Source organism: Spinacia oleracea, chromosome 3 (genome assembly GCF_020520425.1).
Source record: "Spinacia oleracea cultivar Varoflay chromosome 3, BTI_SOV_V1, whole genome shotgun sequence".
Taxonomy (NCBI): Eukaryota; Viridiplantae; Streptophyta; class Magnoliopsida; order Caryophyllales; family Amaranthaceae; genus Spinacia; species Spinacia oleracea.
The window spans coordinates 37,559,997-37,578,719 of record NC_079489.1 but is presented as its reverse complement, the minus strand read 5'-3'; the positions used below and the strand labels follow the sequence as shown (position 1 = coordinate 37,578,719).

At 37.6% G+C, this 18,723-nt stretch overlaps 1 protein-coding gene across 1 annotated transcript; it reads left to right on the top strand.

Moving 5' to 3' along the window:
• Window positions 1-1,303: 1,303 nt before the first annotated feature.
• Window positions 1,304-3,244, top strand: LOC130468952 (uncharacterized). Its single transcript, XM_056838000.1, has 2 exons — window positions 1,304-2,817; window positions 3,111-3,244. Exons 1-2 carry the CDS (start codon window positions 1,683-1,685, stop codon window positions 3,149-3,151), a joined length of 1,176 nt encoding a protein of 391 aa, XP_056693978.1. The 5' UTR covers window positions 1,304-1,682; the 3' UTR covers window positions 3,152-3,244.
• Window positions 3,245-18,723: the final 15,479 nt, after the last annotated feature.

Below are 18,723 nucleotides of genomic sequence, written 5' to 3'. Positions count from 1 at the left end.
AATGGAATCAATTAGTTAAGCACATGAACCAATTAGTTAAACAATAAAACTAATTAGTTACGCACTTAAACTAATTAGTTAAGCAATGAAACCGATTAGTTAAAAAATCAAAGTGGTCTTTCCGGTAAGACAGTCTTACACAAAAGTTGTCGTTATTTTAGAGGGTTGTTCGGCTCACATGATAATTAACTTCCCTTGAAATAGAGTTCCATTTGATAGGAATTAAAGTAAATTACCTTGTTAATATCCTATGAAATAAGTTTGGTGATGCAATATAGTACCCCTCCATCCCACATTACTCGTTACACTTACATTTGCATATACTTTTTGGTGATAAGGGGTTGTTTGATATTCAATTGTTATTTTTTTTTAAAGTAAATGTGATAGAAGTTAGTTAGATATTTTTAATTGAATAACATAGGGTGTGAGATCAAACTTTTATTAATGGGATGAGAGATGCAATGTAATAATTGATTATTCTTAATTTGAAGGTGTAATAAGCCAGTAATGTGAAACAGATGAAAAATGAAAGTGTAACGAATAATGTGAGACGGAATGACTAATCCATAATTTCTACATGATTATTACTAAGATTAAATGGAGTGAAGATGTACTCCCTCCGTCCCGGAATACTTGACCTGTTTTCCTTATCGGACCGCCCCTTAATACTTGACCTGTTTCTAAAAATGGAAATATTCTAACAATATTATATTATTTCTCACTCCACCCCTATTAACACACCCACCCCCTACTCCATACAAAAAATAATAAAAAATTCAACCCCTACTCTCCCCCAACCCCACCTCTTAACCCACCTCCCACTAACTACATTAAAATAATACCCCACTATCAACTACTACCTATTAAATTAAATAAGTCAATTCAAGTCCCTTAAACTCTGTGCCAGTCAAATCGGATCGAGTATTCCGGGACGAAGGGAGTATATAAACTAGATTTCATACAATGCCATCCACCAATGATCAAACTCTATCTTATACGGAGTAATGTGATGCTAGAACAATTATGCAACGTGCATCATCACTTTATGTTATCGAGTACAATTCTAGGATGCTTTAACCCATTATTCAACGGACGGTCCTACTGCTGGAGGGTCGTGGCCCGTGGGTGTCTCAATCAATATGGGTTGTTAGTCTTTACTATTATTAGTCGTACTCGGTAATTCTGAAAAACGATAAAATCATGAACTAAAATTGGTCAACAATAGCGTGCTGTATATTGTAATATTCACTGCTTTCTACCCCAAACCTGGAATCAATTCTACTCTCCAAACTTCTAAATTGAACTGGTTTTACTTAATATTCCACCCTTAGAGCAATCAGACTTCACAATCAGAAGGGGGAGAGAGAGAAACCAATCGAAAGGTGTTAGGATACATTATACGTATATTACAAAACATTGAATTGTGATATACGTAGGATTATTAGAATATCAATGCACCTAGGAGTGTGGTATATCTAGGACTCTTAGCAGCACCTGATTAGAGTAGTAATAGGAGTCCAGTACTTCTGTAAAATATATATATATATGCTTGAATACGTTAATAAGAGCAAGTCAAGTTTTAGAGTTAATCAAATATATTCTCTATTATTATTTGTCATGGTATCAAGTGCAAGGTAAGAATCGGTTTTTTTTCCGCAAAACCCAAAGAAACACAGTGAGTCATGGCGAAGGATGATGATGTATCAACGCCATCGAAAGACGAACTTGCGAAGGATTACTATCTAGGATCATCTGATGCTCCAGGAAACCTCATAACACCAATAAAACTTCGAGGAGCCAAAAACTACGATGAATGGTCTACATCAGTTAGAAGGGCTCTAATTTCGAAGAGAAAATTTGGTTTCATTGATGGAAAAATTAAAGAACCAACAACAGACCCAGACAAACTGGCAGATTGGATTGCTATCCATTCTATGTTGGTGTCTTGGATTAAAAACACAGTAGAAGAGTCGTTGAGATCGACCGTTGGAGATTTTGATGATGCAAGTGTCCTGTGGCTACACCTCAAGAAACGCTTCTGCGTGGTCAGTGGCACAAGGGTTTGCCAATTGAAGTCCACGTTGGGTGCGTGCAAGCAGGGAGGTAATGAGTCGATTGATGAGTATTATGGTAGGCTTTCAATAATTCTCAATGACCTGGTAAACTATGCTAGAGTACCTAAATGTGTTTGTGGGTGTTGTAAGTGCGGTATCTCCACACAAGTTGCAGAGATTAGGGAAGAAGATCACCTTCATCACTTTCTGATAGGGCTTGATAAACCGTACGAGGCCATCCGAGCACAACTACTGGCGCAGACTCCCCTGCCCACGGTAGATGAAGCATATCAGTCAGTTATTAATACTGAGAACCTGCGTGTGGAAGAAGAACAGCGGCACGGGGGAGGCATCATGGCTTTCAAAACTGAAATTAGAAGTAATTCGAATTATCGTGATAATAATGACAGATTTTGTACTCACTGCAATAAGTCAGGGCACGAAACTGAGACGTGCTATCAACTTGTTGGGTTCCCGGAATGGTGGGACGACAGAAGAAAAGGAGGAAGAAGTGCTGGTCGTGGCAATGGTAGAGGAGGACGCGGGGGTCGAGGTCGTGCAGGGAGCAGTGGCAGTAGCACCCCTAGTAGTACTTCAGCGACAGGAGGTGTAAGGGCTAATAGAGTGGTAAGCAAAACATCTCAACATCAAGCCTCGCCAGTAACCGCAAATAACATAGCTGAAGGGTTAGCAGGTGTATCCCCAACGCAAGTCCAACAAATAATTGATCTACTGACATCCAAAGCCAAACCAAGGTTACAAGGTATGGGTAATAATAATTTATGTTGGATTGTTGATTCTGGTGCATCAAACCATTGTACTTTCGACCTCTCAATTTTGAAAAATGTGAAGACTATCCAAAATTGCTCTGTCGGTCTCCCGGATGGACAATTCACTAATTCAAATCAAAGTGGATCGGTGGAATTGGAAGGAGGATTAGTACTCACTAATGTTTTATTTGTCCCTCGTTTAAATTGCAATTTAATTTCTGTGACGCAGTTAAGTGACGAATCAAATTGTGCTGCTCAATTCACTAACAAAATATGTGTTTTACAGGACCGATTGACGAGGAAGATGATTGGCCTGGGGGAACGTGAAGATGGACTTTATATTTTCCGTGGTATTCCGTTGGTCAAGGTGTGTTCGGTTCAGACTGATTGTGTGATAGAACTGTGGCATCAAAGAATGGGACATCCGTCGGAAAAAATAGTGAAGCTGCTTCCTCCCGTGAGTAATGCTGTTAGGCGAAATAATAATGTATGCGATATCTGCCCTCGTGCTAAGCATACTAGAAATAGTTTTCTTGTTAGTGAGAATAAAGCTAGTAGAATGTTTGAATTAATACATTTAGATTTATGGGGTCCCTACAAGACACGTTCATCTTGTGGTGCTCGATATATTTTAACTATTGTAGACGATTTTTCTAGAGGAGTATGGATTTATTTACTTAAAAATAAAACAGAGGTTGAGGACATGTTTATGAATTATGTTGCGATGACAAAACGTCAATTTAATCAAGAAATTAAGGTGATCCGGAGTGATAATGGGACTGAGTTTAATTGTCTACAAGGCTATTTTTTTAAGTCTGGAATTTGGTTTGAATCATCTTGTGTCGTGACTCCCCAACAGAATGGTAGAGTAGAACGGAAACACCAACATCTGTTAAATGTGGCACGAGCAATACGTTTTCAAGCAAAATTACCAAAGAAATTTTGGGGGGAATGTATTTTATCGGCATGTTATTTGATCAATAGAACGCCTACTCCGTTGCTTGATAATAAATCTCCATATGAAATGTTATTTGGAAAAGTTCCGTCGTATGATTTAATTCGTGTTTTTGGGTGTCTTTGTTATGCACATAATCAACGTAGTAAAGGTGATAAATTTGATTCACGTAGTCGGAGATGTATTCTTATTGGTTACCCGTTTGGCAAAAAGGGGTGGCAATTGTTTGATTTAGAAACTCGAGAATTTTTTGTATCCCGGGATGTTAAGTTTCATGAAAATGTCTTTCCATATGATGAGACTTTGCATACTATTGAAGCTGGAATTAGTGAGGTTGGGGAGCATATTATTTTGTATGACAGTGATGCAGATGCACCATTAGGTGAGAATTATGGGGGTGTCACTCATCTGGGGCAGCAGCCTGTCTCTAGTGATGCATTGGCTGCTTCTGGGCAAGCATCAGTGACCACATTGGGCGAGCCAAGGCAAGACGCACATGAGGCGCTGCAGCCTATGCACGAGGCGCTGCAGCCTACACCCGAGGCGCTGCAGCCCACCCCCGAGGCGCTGCCCGAGGCTCTGCCAGAGGCGCTGCATCACAGTAACAAGGCACTGCAGGCTGCGAATCAGCCAGGGCAAACAGCAGCAGAGTCTTCGACCAATGCAGCTATGCCTCATATGACAGTCAGTTCTGACATTGCAAAACATACTCCAACAGTTGGTACAGGAAGTCAGACAGCAGGCACAAGTAATGAGGAGGAGCTAGGCCGAGGGAAGCGAGTAAAATATCCCTCTATTAAGCTACGAGACTGTAAGACACATACCATACGGAAAAATATAAGTCCATCGATAAGTTCCCTCACGACATTGTCCTCCTCAGGTACTCCTTATCCTATAACATATTTTGTTAATAATGAAAGATTTTCTGCAAAACATAAAAATTTTATTGCAGCTATTACAGAAGGAAAAGCTCCGAAATCTTTTAAAGAGGCAATGAAACATGAAACATGGAGAGAGGCTATGGCTGCAGAAATAGACGCACTTGAAGGACAAGGGACGTGGATCCTAGAGAAACTACCTCCGGGAAAGAAAGCACTTGGGAGTAAGTGGGTGTATACGGAGAAAAGAGATGAGGATGGAAATTTGATCCGGAATAAAGCACGATTGGTCTGCTTAGGAAACCATCAAGTTGAAGGTAAAGATTATAATGAAACATTTGCCCCGGTAGCTAAAATGTCAACGGTACGCATTTTTTTGGCAGTGGCGGTAGTAAAAAATTGGGACGTCCATCAAATGGATGTTCATAACGATTTCTTACATGGTGATTTAGAGGAGGAAATCTATATGAAAATACCACCTGGTTTTCATAAAAATAATACTGACATGGTCTGCAGGATGAAAAAATCATTGTATGGACTAAAACATGAAGGAAATAATGCCCTTGGTCCAAGTATGCATTCAATGTTAAGTCTAATAAATGCGGTTCAGTATTAATTAACAAGTTAATAATTCAGTGAGATCAAGTGAGCTGAATGCCTAGCTAGAGGCCGCTTCAGTTCAAGTGGAATTAATGATATTAATCCACAGCTTACTCTTGACTGGACCCGTAGGGTCACACAAATAGTACGTAAACGGATCAAGTATTTAATGGCATTAAATACTCCATCTATGGATATTCGGAATCGACGGATCTTCGTTTCAGTGGGAGCTGAGATCGTCACAGGCAAGAAATGAATACTCCGGAAACGATGATATTGTCGGAAACGGAAATATGGATCGTATCGGAAATATAAATATTATCCAAGTCGTAGATGTTGCCGGAAACGGAAACATGGTACGTATCGGAAAATATTATCGGAAATGGAAATATTGCTGGAATCGGAAATATTGCCGGAAACGGAAATATTGTCAGAATCGGAAATATTATCGGAATCGGAAAATAATTCCGGAAACGGAAATATTAAATATTTGTTCGAAACGGAAATTGATTCCGGAATCGGAAATATTGAATATTGTTCGTATCGGAAATGAATTCCGGAATCGGGAAATTAATCGGAAGCGTATCGTACGAATTAGCATCGGACGAGGCCTGCCAGACGAAGGCCCAGCACGAAGTCGGGCCATCGCCCAGCAAGCCAGCGCGCCACAAACGCACCAGCCAAGGCTGCGCCAGGCCCACCGCAAGGCAGGCCCAGCGCGCGCCAAGGCTACGGCAGCGTGTGGGCTTGCGGCAGTGGGCTGCGAGCTCGCGGGCTGCGCGCGCGCGCATGGCGCCCCTCGTGGGCTGCTGTGCGTGCGTGTGTGTTTGTGTGCTACTCGAATCCTAAAGCTACCGGGATTTGTCAAATGATTAAATCTAATCCTAAAAGATTTAGTTTATTTAATTAGAGTCCTAGTAGGACTATAATTAAATAAATTAGTATCCTAATAGGATTCCAAATCCTTTTCCATAACTCTATAAATAGGTGCCTAGGGTCACATATTTAGATCGAGCATTCAAGTATTCAAAGTGAGTTTTTGAGAGCAAAATTCAGTCATACAATTGCCTATAAAGTGCCGAAAATTCTAAATACCTTAAGGGCGATTCTAGTTGGTCGATCTTAAGGCGGATCCGGACGTGCTGTGGACTATCTACGGAGGGACGACACTTGGAGTCCTAAAGACTTGTTCTTGTTCGGTTCGGGCGCAGCTAGGGAGGGCACGCAACAAAGAGTATGCATCTAAACTATGCTAAATGATTATGTGTAAATAATATGTTTTCCTGGCTTTATGGTTTTTCCGCATGATTTATGAATTGTCATATGTATCATAACCTAACAGTGGTATCACGAGCCTCTTATTATTTTCATAATCTAAAATTGCATGAACATGGTTAAATATTACAAATTTGCAAGAATTAAAAGGGGTGATTAATTTTCGTAATTGTTAATTAATTGCAAATTGCGTTTATTTAATTATACGTACGCAGTTTTTCGGCAGTTTCTTCGTTACTCATCCAAATCGAGTGATTTTTGTGTCAATTCCGCATGTAAAAGGCATCCTAAAATTTTGACAAAAATAGGTTTTTTCGGCCGAACCCAGAATTCTCAAATTCGAAGCCTAACTATGACTTTTCGGAGGTTTTAGTTTTTCGAATGCAAAATTTCGTAAATTTAAGATGTTAAATTAAATATTTGCGATTCTTGTTGATAAATCTTGAATTTTTTATTGACCTACTGTATATGTTTAACAAGTTTGAATGCCTAGCCTTGTTAATTATGCAATCTAATTTGTAATTATGATTAATTTGTTGAAAATTAGAATAATTTAGAATTAATTTGATTTTCATAATTAATTATAATTTAATTAGATACATATGATTAAAAACCACCATAAAAATTGTAAATTTATGTTAAATTTTAAATTTTTATGACCTAGACTTGAATCCATGTTAATCGGAAATCAATTGAATAATAAATTTTCGATTTTTCGCCCTAAAATTATGAAATTAATATTATTTATTAATTTGTCATTAATTTTAAATATAAATTTTTTAAATTTTTATGCGATTCGCTCATATAACTTGCACGCACAAAGCAATGGACGCTACGTGTTACCCTTAAGGGGTGTTGTATAGTGCGGGCATGTGACGACGAGCAAGGGAGCTCGTCGCCCATGCGGCACGAATGCAATGAGCAAGGCCATGGTGCACGAGCACAAGGCAGCAGCCCTGCCTTGTGTCGTGGGCTGTGAGCAATGGACGAATGGGCGAGGGCGAAAGCAAGGCACAGCAGTCGCGTGTGGGCAGCAGCGAGCTGCGCCACAGCGCGCACTGCCTCGCGCAAGCGTGCGGAGCCTCGCGCGCAGCGAGCGCAAGCTCGCGTGCCACGAGGGCTACGCCCAGCGTCGATGCCTCGCGCAGCGAGCGAGGCTCGCAGGATCGAGCGCTGGCAAGCGCGCGCAGCGAGCAATGGCCCGCATAAAGTGAGCGCTGGCTCGCATGAAGCGAGCGCAGGCGAGCGAGCGCAGCGAGCGATGGCTCGCGTGCATCGAGTGCTGGCGCGCGCAGCGAGCACCAGCTCGCGTGATGCCTTGCGAAGGAGAGCAGCAGCAGCGATGCGACGCAGCGCATGGGCTGCGCGCACATGGCCAGCGATGGCTGTGTGCGTGTGGCCCATGGGCGTGCGATGCGTGGGATTGTCACGTTGCGATTGGATCGTTTTGAAATTTTAATTTGAAATTTTCAGTTTACGTAATTTTAATTAATTTTAAAATTAATAATTTAAATTATTTTCTTGGATTTTAATTTTGAATATTGTAATTATAATAAATTTTATTTATTCTAATTATTTTACTAAAATTAAAATCATGAATTAATTTAAATTCGACTGAAATTAAATTAAACTTTTTGGATTCAATTATAAATTTATATGAGCTTTAAATTTTAATTAAATTTGTATGTTTCCGGTTAGACTAGAAATACATTTTTATATTTAAAATTAGTAAAGCATATGAATTTATTGGTTTAAGTGGGAGCCCTTTTAGTCATAAACTCTTGATTAGGTCTACAAATCCTTAAGGTTAAAACAACTTGATTAGAATTAATAAGGACTGAATAATTGGTAGATTATTAGTGCCCTTGATTAATTGCTGCAAATGTTTACGTGATGCATAATGTGTTTTACTAACCAGCTATGTGGGCCATTCATGATAATGAATGGGTGAATGGTATATATTGTATATGTACTGTTTTGCAGGTTATGAAGTGACTAGTATGGACCAAATAGGATAGAAAATATGGTCTGCGTACCATTAATTTGAATGTAATTGGTCTAAAGTACCAAAGTTGTTTTTCAATTCAAATATGGTCTGCGTACCATCAAATAGTTGTAATTAGTTTTAATTATAGCTTATCCTATTTGAAGAAAATGGTGCCTCCCACGGAGATTTTCAAGACGGACTTTGAAGTTAAACCTTCAAGATGAAGTCGGGCCATACTAGATCACATTTATCTTATGCATGTTTTAAGTTATTTATTGCTTTAAATATGTCTTAAAATGCATGAGATTACGGCTTGATTATGTTGCATGATTAAGGATTTTAGTTCACTTAAAATCTAACCAACATAGTAAGATCCTTAAGTTCCAAACTTAAAAATTGAGTTAAAAGGTGCCATGCCAAAATATACACTTGCTTGGATATCCTTTACATCAATCTAGTAATAGTTTTCGCTCAGCGAGGTGTTACTTATTGGTCCTAAAGGGGCAAGGTACACAAATAATTGTGAGTACATGTTAGTTTTGGTGAAACTCAACAATATAAGTAAGGAGTCCTTTTATGTCGTGGCAAAATCGATAGGTTTACCTAATTAGTTCTTAGACGTACCTATCAACCAAGAATAGTTTCTAGACTATTAGCAAAAGGCTTTTGCTTACCTAGATGTTTTAGGATAAAGTCGACAAACTGTGCTTAGTTCTTCAATGATTTTTGGATCTTGGAATCATTTTATTCACACCTGCCGGAACACATAATTCGAATAAAATGCTAATGACTTGTTTAAATTGCATGATTGCTTTCATTTTCAAGTTATTATTCATGATAAATGTTTAGACTTTGCATGCTTCAATGTATGTTTTAATTATTGTTTATAATTAAATATCTTGCACTGCAATAAATCCTTTTAGAAAGGTAACAGTAAATTTCCTCGATTGGTAGTGAATCCAAGAACGATTCACGGAAATGAGAGAAAGTGGGCAATTTAAAATGTACGTTTCTTATAGCGACTTTTATGGTTGTTTTCGAACATCAAAGTCGAATGGCAAACCAATTGGTGCTTGTGAATTCAAAATACACTGTAGTTTTGAGATCATAAAGCATTGAGTTTAATACGCTCAGCTTTACCAATGGTTAACAACCTAATATCTTTGTCCATTTAATTCTCGAATGAGTCTAGTCCCTAGACATTCGAATAGATCGATGCTTAGAGAACTTTAGAAGCTTCTGGTAAGATCATCTAGTTGAAACTTAATATTCAACATAAATTAAATGGTAAGAACCTTGTTGGGGTGACATTGGACATGTCTAACAAAGTATAAAAGTCAACACTAAAGAATTCAATTCTTAAGACTATAAGAAAGGGTACAAGAAATAGGAAAACGAGGAACAAATGAAAGGAATTTACGATTCCGTTTCTACCTATAAGTTTATGTTTAAAGAGAAGTGACCTAGCAATCAAACTTCCTTGGTATCATATACCGCTTGAGGTTCTTACTTCGGTAATAACTCAAACAATGGAAGCTAGAATACACTAATGACCTACAAGTGGGAAATGAAGCATGGCAATGCTACATTAGTTGTAGGGTCATCTAGTTTGTTTTAAGTCCTTTCAAAGGCTGGAACTTAATGGCTATTTTGTTCCATAATCAACATACCTAAATTTCTGTTTTCAAACACAGAAAGACTCACATTCAAGAAAAACAAAAACAATGTTTGAATGAAATGGTCAATTACAGGTTGAGTCAATATGCTTGATTAAAACAAACAACTCTTTAAAGAACTTTACTAGGTTCAAATCAACCCCTTGATTTGAGTTCCACTAATCTTTGGCATTGTTTCTTAGACCATATCAACAAGTTAACATTCAAAAGCTCTATTTTGATGGACTTTTGAAAGTTGATTGATTTCTAGATCATTTTAAGACAACTAGTCTTACTTGTTGAAAGTAACAAAAGATATGAACTATTGTTAGAACGCCTAGACAATAGAGTTCAAAGCTAAAGAAAGATTTTATGACTTTATTATTTCACATGGATTTGAGTGAATATAGGTTTATTTACTCAAATGTGATATAAGTTGAATCTGTTTGGCTAGTTCAAAGATTCAGAAGTATAAAATCCACTTGGCAAGAAATCATAAAGATCTAGGTTAGATCATGTTGATGATTACTTGAGACCAAATATGATCATCAATGATTGTGTGTTGTAATTTCACAATCTAGGTCCATAAGATATGGCATATCTTAGTTGGAATAATCGAAGTCAATTAGTACTTGATTCGATTAATGATGAATCATAAAGACTTTTCCTATAATTTCTAAAACAAAATGCTCAACTACCACCAAACTAAACCAAATTCGTCAAAGCTATTGAAAAGTAATTTCAAAATATCTTTTCATAATATATCTAAAGAGTTCCTAAACTCAGTGGGAGCTTAGTGTTTGTTATTCAACAAACTAAGGCCCCAAGTATAGATATATGTTTCATTGTGATTTATTCAAATGAGACACAAGGGTATTGTTTCTACCACGAATTTTTGAGAACATAATGTTTGTTTGCTCGAAATAATGTCCTTTTGGAGATTCGTTTCCAAAATGACAAGTGGGAGAAAATAGACCTCGAAAGTCTTCGAGGCGAACAACAAACATAAACGGACATTCCGGAGGCTTTTCGAAGTGCTTCAGAAAACCCGAACGTATTCTTTAAGGACTTTAGAAGTGGCTTTTAAAGAATAGACATCTCTTAGAAGACTTTACAAGTGCTTCAAGGAGAACAGAATATTCAAAGGACTTTCAAGTGGCTATTGATATTTTATTGTTTGATGTTCTATACCCAAGTAGGCATAGAGTTCAAGTCACTGAAACTATGAGATTCTTCTATTAGATAGTGAAGAAACATGGAGTTCAGGTCACTGAAACTATGCAATTCTTCTATTAGATAGTAAAGAAACCTACAACTTGCAGTCAAACTATTAGAAGTGACTTGTAAGAAAGCTATGACGAAACCCAGATTCCCTAAAATGGTTAGAGGCCATATATAGACTCAAATGTTTTAAATGGTTAGAGGCCATAAAACATACTCAATGTTTTGATGACAAAATTGAAATTTTGTTGATTTGCAAGAATAGTTTCACACCTATTGGTTGCAAGTTTGTTTTAAGGATAAAAACCATCAAACATGGAATTGTGTTCACACACAAAGCTAGATTAGTTGCTAAAGGTTACAAGCAAATTCATGGCATGGATTGTGTTGAAACCTCATGCAAAATCGTAATGCTTAAGTCTATAATTCAAGCAATGATTGCATATTGGTACATATGGCAATTGGATGACAAAACGTATTCCTCAATCAAATGTTGGAATATAATATGTACATGGTATGTCATAGAATTTGTGGATCCAAATAAATGCTTGAAAAGGAAAGCTAGCTTATAAAATCTAAGTACAGATTTAAGCAAGCAATTGGGAATTGGAACTGTATTTTAAGTGAAGCTAATAAGCATTTTAGTTTCATAAAATATACATGATTCTTATAGATGTATAAGAAGTTTATTGGGAGTACATAAAAACTTATTTGGTCCTATGTGTATCACACACATATCTCTCTATTGTGAAATAACATTCAAATGCTAATGACTTAGATTTGAAATTATTCATCAATAATGGACCATGGCGAAACTTAGTACATATTGGGTATTAAGATCTATTTACAAAGATCTTATAATATTGTTTTAGATTAAGTAATGGCATTTACTAAATCAAACACGAAAGTCTCCATTGGAGATATTCGACCCATGTGAATAAATCTAAGTAAAGGATGTTTGAACTATGTATAAGCATTACTAAGTTAAACATCAAAGAGTCTAAATGAGATTCTTAACCTATATTATATGTCAAAGAATTTAGCTGAATTTAGTATCTACTGAAACTAGATAAGCTAAAGTTACATGAATAGAATTCAATTGGGAAATATTCTGCAAAAGAATTTATCATGTATGATATAATATGAGGATCGCCAAAAATGTATCGTATGACTTTAGGCATGACGAACATATACCAATCTCTATTGATCTAAGTGAAGATCAACTAGATTGAGATCAAGAATACTTATGGTACTTGAAATGGTACATAGGAATAGTTCTTGATTCAAGGAAATAAAGATATGCTAAATATTGATGCTACACGCATAAACACTGGCAAAGGATCAAGCAAGACCCTTTGGAGTTAACCATTGATAAGGACGAGCTATAGAGCATCGTGTTTTGAAATGACAACATGGATTGGAGACCATGAGTTGTTGCGTGGGAAATTAAATATTAATTTCTATGTTCTAAGATACAACTGGAAAGTCTTCCACATATCTGTGAACTGCTTGGATAAGTAAATCCAAACAAAGCATCACTAGCAACCTAAACAGTTGAAGTAAAAGTACTTATTGCCTAAGAAGCAATAAAACAGGGTTGTTTGTTTATGTTAAAGAGTTTCTTCACTGAACTTGGGTAGATCATATGTCTTCTGACTTGATGGTTCTTCATTGCAAGATGCGTAGAACTACTCTTGTAGCTAGAAGGAATAGATCACAAAATAAACACACTCAAAAGATCTTATCATCATATCTCGAAGAACATTCGATGAAAGGATATTAAGATTGGCAAAGCATGATAACTAAACCTATGCAACAAGTGAGAAACAACACTCACATTGTGGCACTGGAAATCAAGCATAGCTTTGAATTCCATGAACTGTTTTAAAGATGGGTTTGAGGCCCATGGTTATAAAACATTGGGGTTGAACATTTATCATATATGAAATGTGTTTTCATATTCCATTTAATCTTGGTTTAGTATTAAATGATGAGTCCCTTCAATTTGACAATATATTCAAGATAGACTGTCAGGACCAGTCCTGTGACTAAGAAATGTCTATCAAGTGAACTTGAATGTCAAAAGTTGAAAATGGTCCCTAGTCGGAGTTTTCTATAAAATTGAACGCATAGAAAACGTTAGACGACTAGAATGCAAGATGACTAGTAGTTCTGTTTCTTGAACTATGTGGACATGGCAATGTCATAATCATTTGCATAGATACTTACTTTGGGAAGACTAGTATCGGACAAGACCTATGAAACTTTACTGTAAGAGATGAAAATCTGTCATAAGTAAATTTCATTAAAATTATTAGACACTAAATCCTCAATACCTGAGTGATTTGAGATTACTTGTTTGAGAACGGGTTGCTTTGACGTTGACCAACCGTCGCACCGTAAAAGGAGGCTATAAAGGCAACGCTCAGGTAATCACCTATCAAACGAAGTCTAATCTCAAGATCGCAAGATTGGGATTGTCCTCCCATAAATCGGGATGAGATGCTTAAAAGTTGTACAAGGCCACTCGGAGAGCTAGAAACTGTGAAATGCATGGTCGTGCTCGGATGAATCATAGGCTATGATTATCTGTTTATTTGATCAGTTGAACTCTGAAACCGAGGAACACCTCTGGACATAATAAGGATGACAACTCTTACCTTATGTTCAAGAGCAAGCATCGAGCGACAAAGGAATTAGGAAATGCACACTTGTCCCTAAGGACAAGTGGGAGACTGAAGGAAATAATGCCCTTGGTCCAAGTATGCATTCAATGTTAAGTCTAATAAATGCGGTTCAGTATTAATTAACAAGTTAATAATTCAGTGAGATCAAGTGAGCTGAATGCCTAGCTAGAGGCCGCTTCAGTTCAAGTGGAATTAATGATATTAATCCACAGCTTACTCTTGACTGAACCCGTAGGGTCACACAAATAGTACGTAAACAGGATCAAGTATTTAATGGCATTAAATACTCCATCTATGGATATTCGGAATCGACGGATCTTGGTTTCAGTGGGAGCTGAGATCGTCACAGGCAAGAAATGAATACTCCGGAAACGATGATATTGCCGGAAACGGAAATATGGATCGTATCGGAAATATAAATATTATCCAAGTCGTAGATGTTGCCGGAAACGGAAACATGGTACGTATCGGAAAATATTATCGGAAATGGAAATATTGCCGGAATCGGAAATATTGCCGGAAACGGAAATATTGTCAGAACCGGAAATATTATCGGAATCGGAAAATAATTCCGGAAACGGAAATATTAAATATTTGTTCGAAACGGAAATTGATTCCGGAATCGGAAATATTGAATAATGTTCGTATCGGAAATGAATTCCGGAATCGGGAAATTAATCGGAAGCGTATCGTACGAATTAGCATCGGACGAGGCCTGCCAGACGAAGGCCCAGCACGAAGCCGGGCCATCGCCCAGCAAGCCAGCGCGCCACAAACGCACCAGCCAAGGCTGCGCTAGGCCCACCGCAAGGCAGGCCCAGCGCGCGCCAAGGCTACGGCAGCGTGTGGGCTTGCGGCAGTGGGCTGCGAGCTCGCGGGCTGCGCGCGCGCATGGCGCCCCTCGTGGGCTGCTGTGCGTGCATGTGTTTTTGTGTGCTACTCGAATCCTAAAGCTACCGGGATTTGTCATATGATTAAATCTAATCCTAAAAGATTTAGTTTATTTAATTAGAGTCCTAGTAGGATTATAATTAAATAAATTAGTATCCTAATAGGATTCCAAATCCTTTTCCATAACTCTATAAATAGGTGCCTAGGGTCACATATTTAGATCGAGCATTCAAGTATTCAAAGTGAGTTTTTGAGAGCAAAATTCAGTCATACAATTGCCTATAAAGTGCCGAAAATTCTAAGTACCTTAAGGGCGATTCTAGTTGGTCAATCTTAAGGCGGATCCGGACGTGTTGTGGACTATCTACGGAGGGACGACACTTGGAGTCCTAAAGACTTGTTCTTGTTCTGTTCGGGCGCAGCTAGGGAGGGCACGCAACAAAGAGTATGCATCTAAACTATGCTAAATGATTATGTGTAAATAATATGTTTTCCTGGCTTTATGGTTTTTCCGCATGATTTATGAATTGTCATATGTATCATAACCTAACAAAACAGGCACCCCGGTGTTGGTTTGAAAAATTATCTACCGCTCTAAAGAAGTATGGATTTAAACAATCATATTCAGATTATTCATTGTTCACTCTTGCGAAGGGAGAAATGCAATTAAGTGTTCTAGTGTATGTCGATGATATGATTATTGCAGGAAACAATGTATTTGCATTAAATAGTTTTAAAGCATATTTTAGTCAATGCTTTAAAATGAAGGATCTGGGTCATCTGAAATACTTTCTAGGACTAGAGGTTGCCCGTAGCAAAAGCGGTTTTTATGTCTGTCAGAGGAAATACGCTCTGGATATTATTTCAGGAACAGGTTTATTAGGTGCAAAGCCTGCAAACTTTCCAATGGAGCAGAATCACAAATTAGCTCTTGCAGAAGGGAAGGAGCTTGATGATGGGGAGAAATATAGGCGTCTGATAGGGCGTCTGATTTACTTGGCAGTCACTAGACCAGATTTGGCATATTCAGTTCACATTTTATCACAATTTATGCAGGCACCGAAAGAGGAACACTGGGAAGCAGCTTTAAGGGTAGTGCGATATTTGAAAAAGTGTCCGGGTCAAGGCATTCTTTTACGTTCTGACAGTGCATTACGATTAGAGGGGTGGTGTGACTTGGACTGGGCTAGTTGTCCATTGACTCGACGTTCGTTAACTGGATGGTTTGTACTACTTGGTCTATCCCCGGTGTCCTGGAAAACTAATAAACAACATACAGTATCGCGTTCCTCGGCAGAGGCAGAATACCGTTCGATGGCGGCATTGACTTGTGAGTTAAAGTGGTTAAAACAACTTCTTAGGGATCTGGGTGTTGAGCTCAAACAAGGTATGAGTGTGTTCTGTGATAGTCAGTCTGCACTTCACATTGCACAGAATCCGGTGTTTCATGAGAGGACAAAGCACATTGAAGCAGACTGTCACTTCATACGAGATGCAATTAAGGACGGTATTATTTGTCCATCGTATGTGTCAACAAAAGTGCAATTGGCAGACATTTTTACAAAAGCATTGGGAAAGGCGCAGTTTGAATTTTTTCTCGGCAAGATGGGCATCCGAAATCTACATGCTCCATCTTGAGGGGGGATGTTAGGATACATTATACGTACATTACGAAACATTGAATTGTGATATACGTAGGATTATTAGAATATCAATGCACCTAGGAGTGTGGTATATCTAGGACTCTTAGCAGCACCTAATTAGAGTAGTAATAGGAGTCCAGTACTTCTGTAAAATATATATATATGCTTGAATACGTTAATAAGAGCAAGTCAAGTTTTAGAGTTAATCAAATATATTCTCTATTATTATTTGTCAAAAGGCGAACGCTTTGTTTGCCTGAGAGGGTCATATATTACCAATTAGGCTCTGTTTGTTTTAAACTTTCAACGGATACTTTTTCAAAGAAAAATGATTTTTCATAAAAATCAATTTATTTCAACTGAAAACATCAAAGAAAATTAATTAGTTATCCTTTGTTTGTTTCATCTCTAACCTTTAAAATGCATCAAATTCAGAGGCGGTGACGTGCCAGTAAGGCTTCACTGGGTTCAACTGAACCCTTACTGGACCCGAAAAAAATTGCGCGCCCCGTTTAAATAAATAAAATATACGGTTTTTCATGAAATGCCCCGAATTTTCACGAAACGCATCAAATACACCTGCATGTTTCAAATCACATAATATACCCATACTTAAACTTATTTGCACCAAATTCCCTTAAACTTAACGGATGTCCAACACCGTTAGTCTTTAGTTCGAATTATCCCTTAATTAAAATGAATAACCCTTAATCAACATAATTAACCCTATATTAACCTAATTAACCTGAATTTAATCATTATTATCTAATTTTCTTTTAAATTTCTTTTTTTTCTTTTTTTTTCTCCTCTCCCCTTCCCTGATTCTCTCTCTGGGCAACTGCTCCTGCCTCGTTCCTCTTATCTTCCTCCATCTTCTGCCGCACCACCTGCCGCCGCCGCCCTCCTCTCTTTCTCCATCTATTGCAGTGCCACCCGCCGCCATTCAACCCTTTATTTGATATTCCAGTAGGAACACACACAAGAGGGGGGGGGTGAATTGTAATTCGAACTTTGGTAGAGTTTCTTTCACAAACCAAGGAACAGTAAAGGAACTGAGAGCAAGAAAGACAAAAATAACAATAGTGAGAACTTCTTGACACTAATCAAGAAGAGAATTTCTTTTATTATAGTAATACCTCAATTACAATAACTTTCTAACACAAGTTCCTCTCTAACTCGTGTTCCTCACAGTAATCTACTCAGATTGCAACTCTCTCTTCTTCACTTTCTCTCAGACTTAAACTCTAAGTCTTTACATGATAACTCTATCCTCTCTAATCAGAAAATACAATTCGTGTTTAGAAACCTCTAGATATTAAAAATGCTTTTGTATATAAGGAACTTAGGAACTCTGAATTGACTAGGACACAAACTGTTTTTAGAAAATCTTTGATAAAACGTTTTAAGGAAAGCAAAAACTCTTAGAATGTTTGTGTATTTTACCAGAAAATATATTTTCCCTTTTATAGTGTTTATCCCTAGGGTTAGTTCCCTTCAAAACCTCAACTGCTAACTGCAGCACTTTGGTCTCCACGCCCCTTGACTTGAGGAAAAAGGGGAAGACCACTTCCCACGTTTCAGCCACAAAGCAGTTAGTGGTTTTGACTCAATCAAACTCTAAAAGATTTTCTTTAAAACAGATTTTATTTATCTACAAAAACTTAGGAGAATTTTTAGGAAAATAAGTTTTGTTTAAATAAAATAAAACGTAAATCTATTTTATATTAAATATGTAAAACTTGCTTCCAGTAAAATAAATGGCCTAATTAAATCACAAGTTCCTTGAGTACCCAATATACCATTAGCATAATTAATATTTACATAAAATTCTAAGTACAGTAGACTACCTAGACTTTTATGTCTTCCCTTTGTCTGGAACTTGCAACTCAGAAGCTTCAGACGTTCCAGCTCTGGAACATTGATGAGTTCCTCTCTGGCTAACATAGGAACTCGTGGCTATGAGTCTGTAATTGTTCTTGAAGGCATAAAGAACTCTTGATATATAAAATGTGTTGCTCCTCTTGTGACTTCAAAGAACTGATACTGCTTCTAGCTCAGGAACTCCAGTAGTTGTTCCAAGTGTAAATCAGGAACTTCAACATCTGAT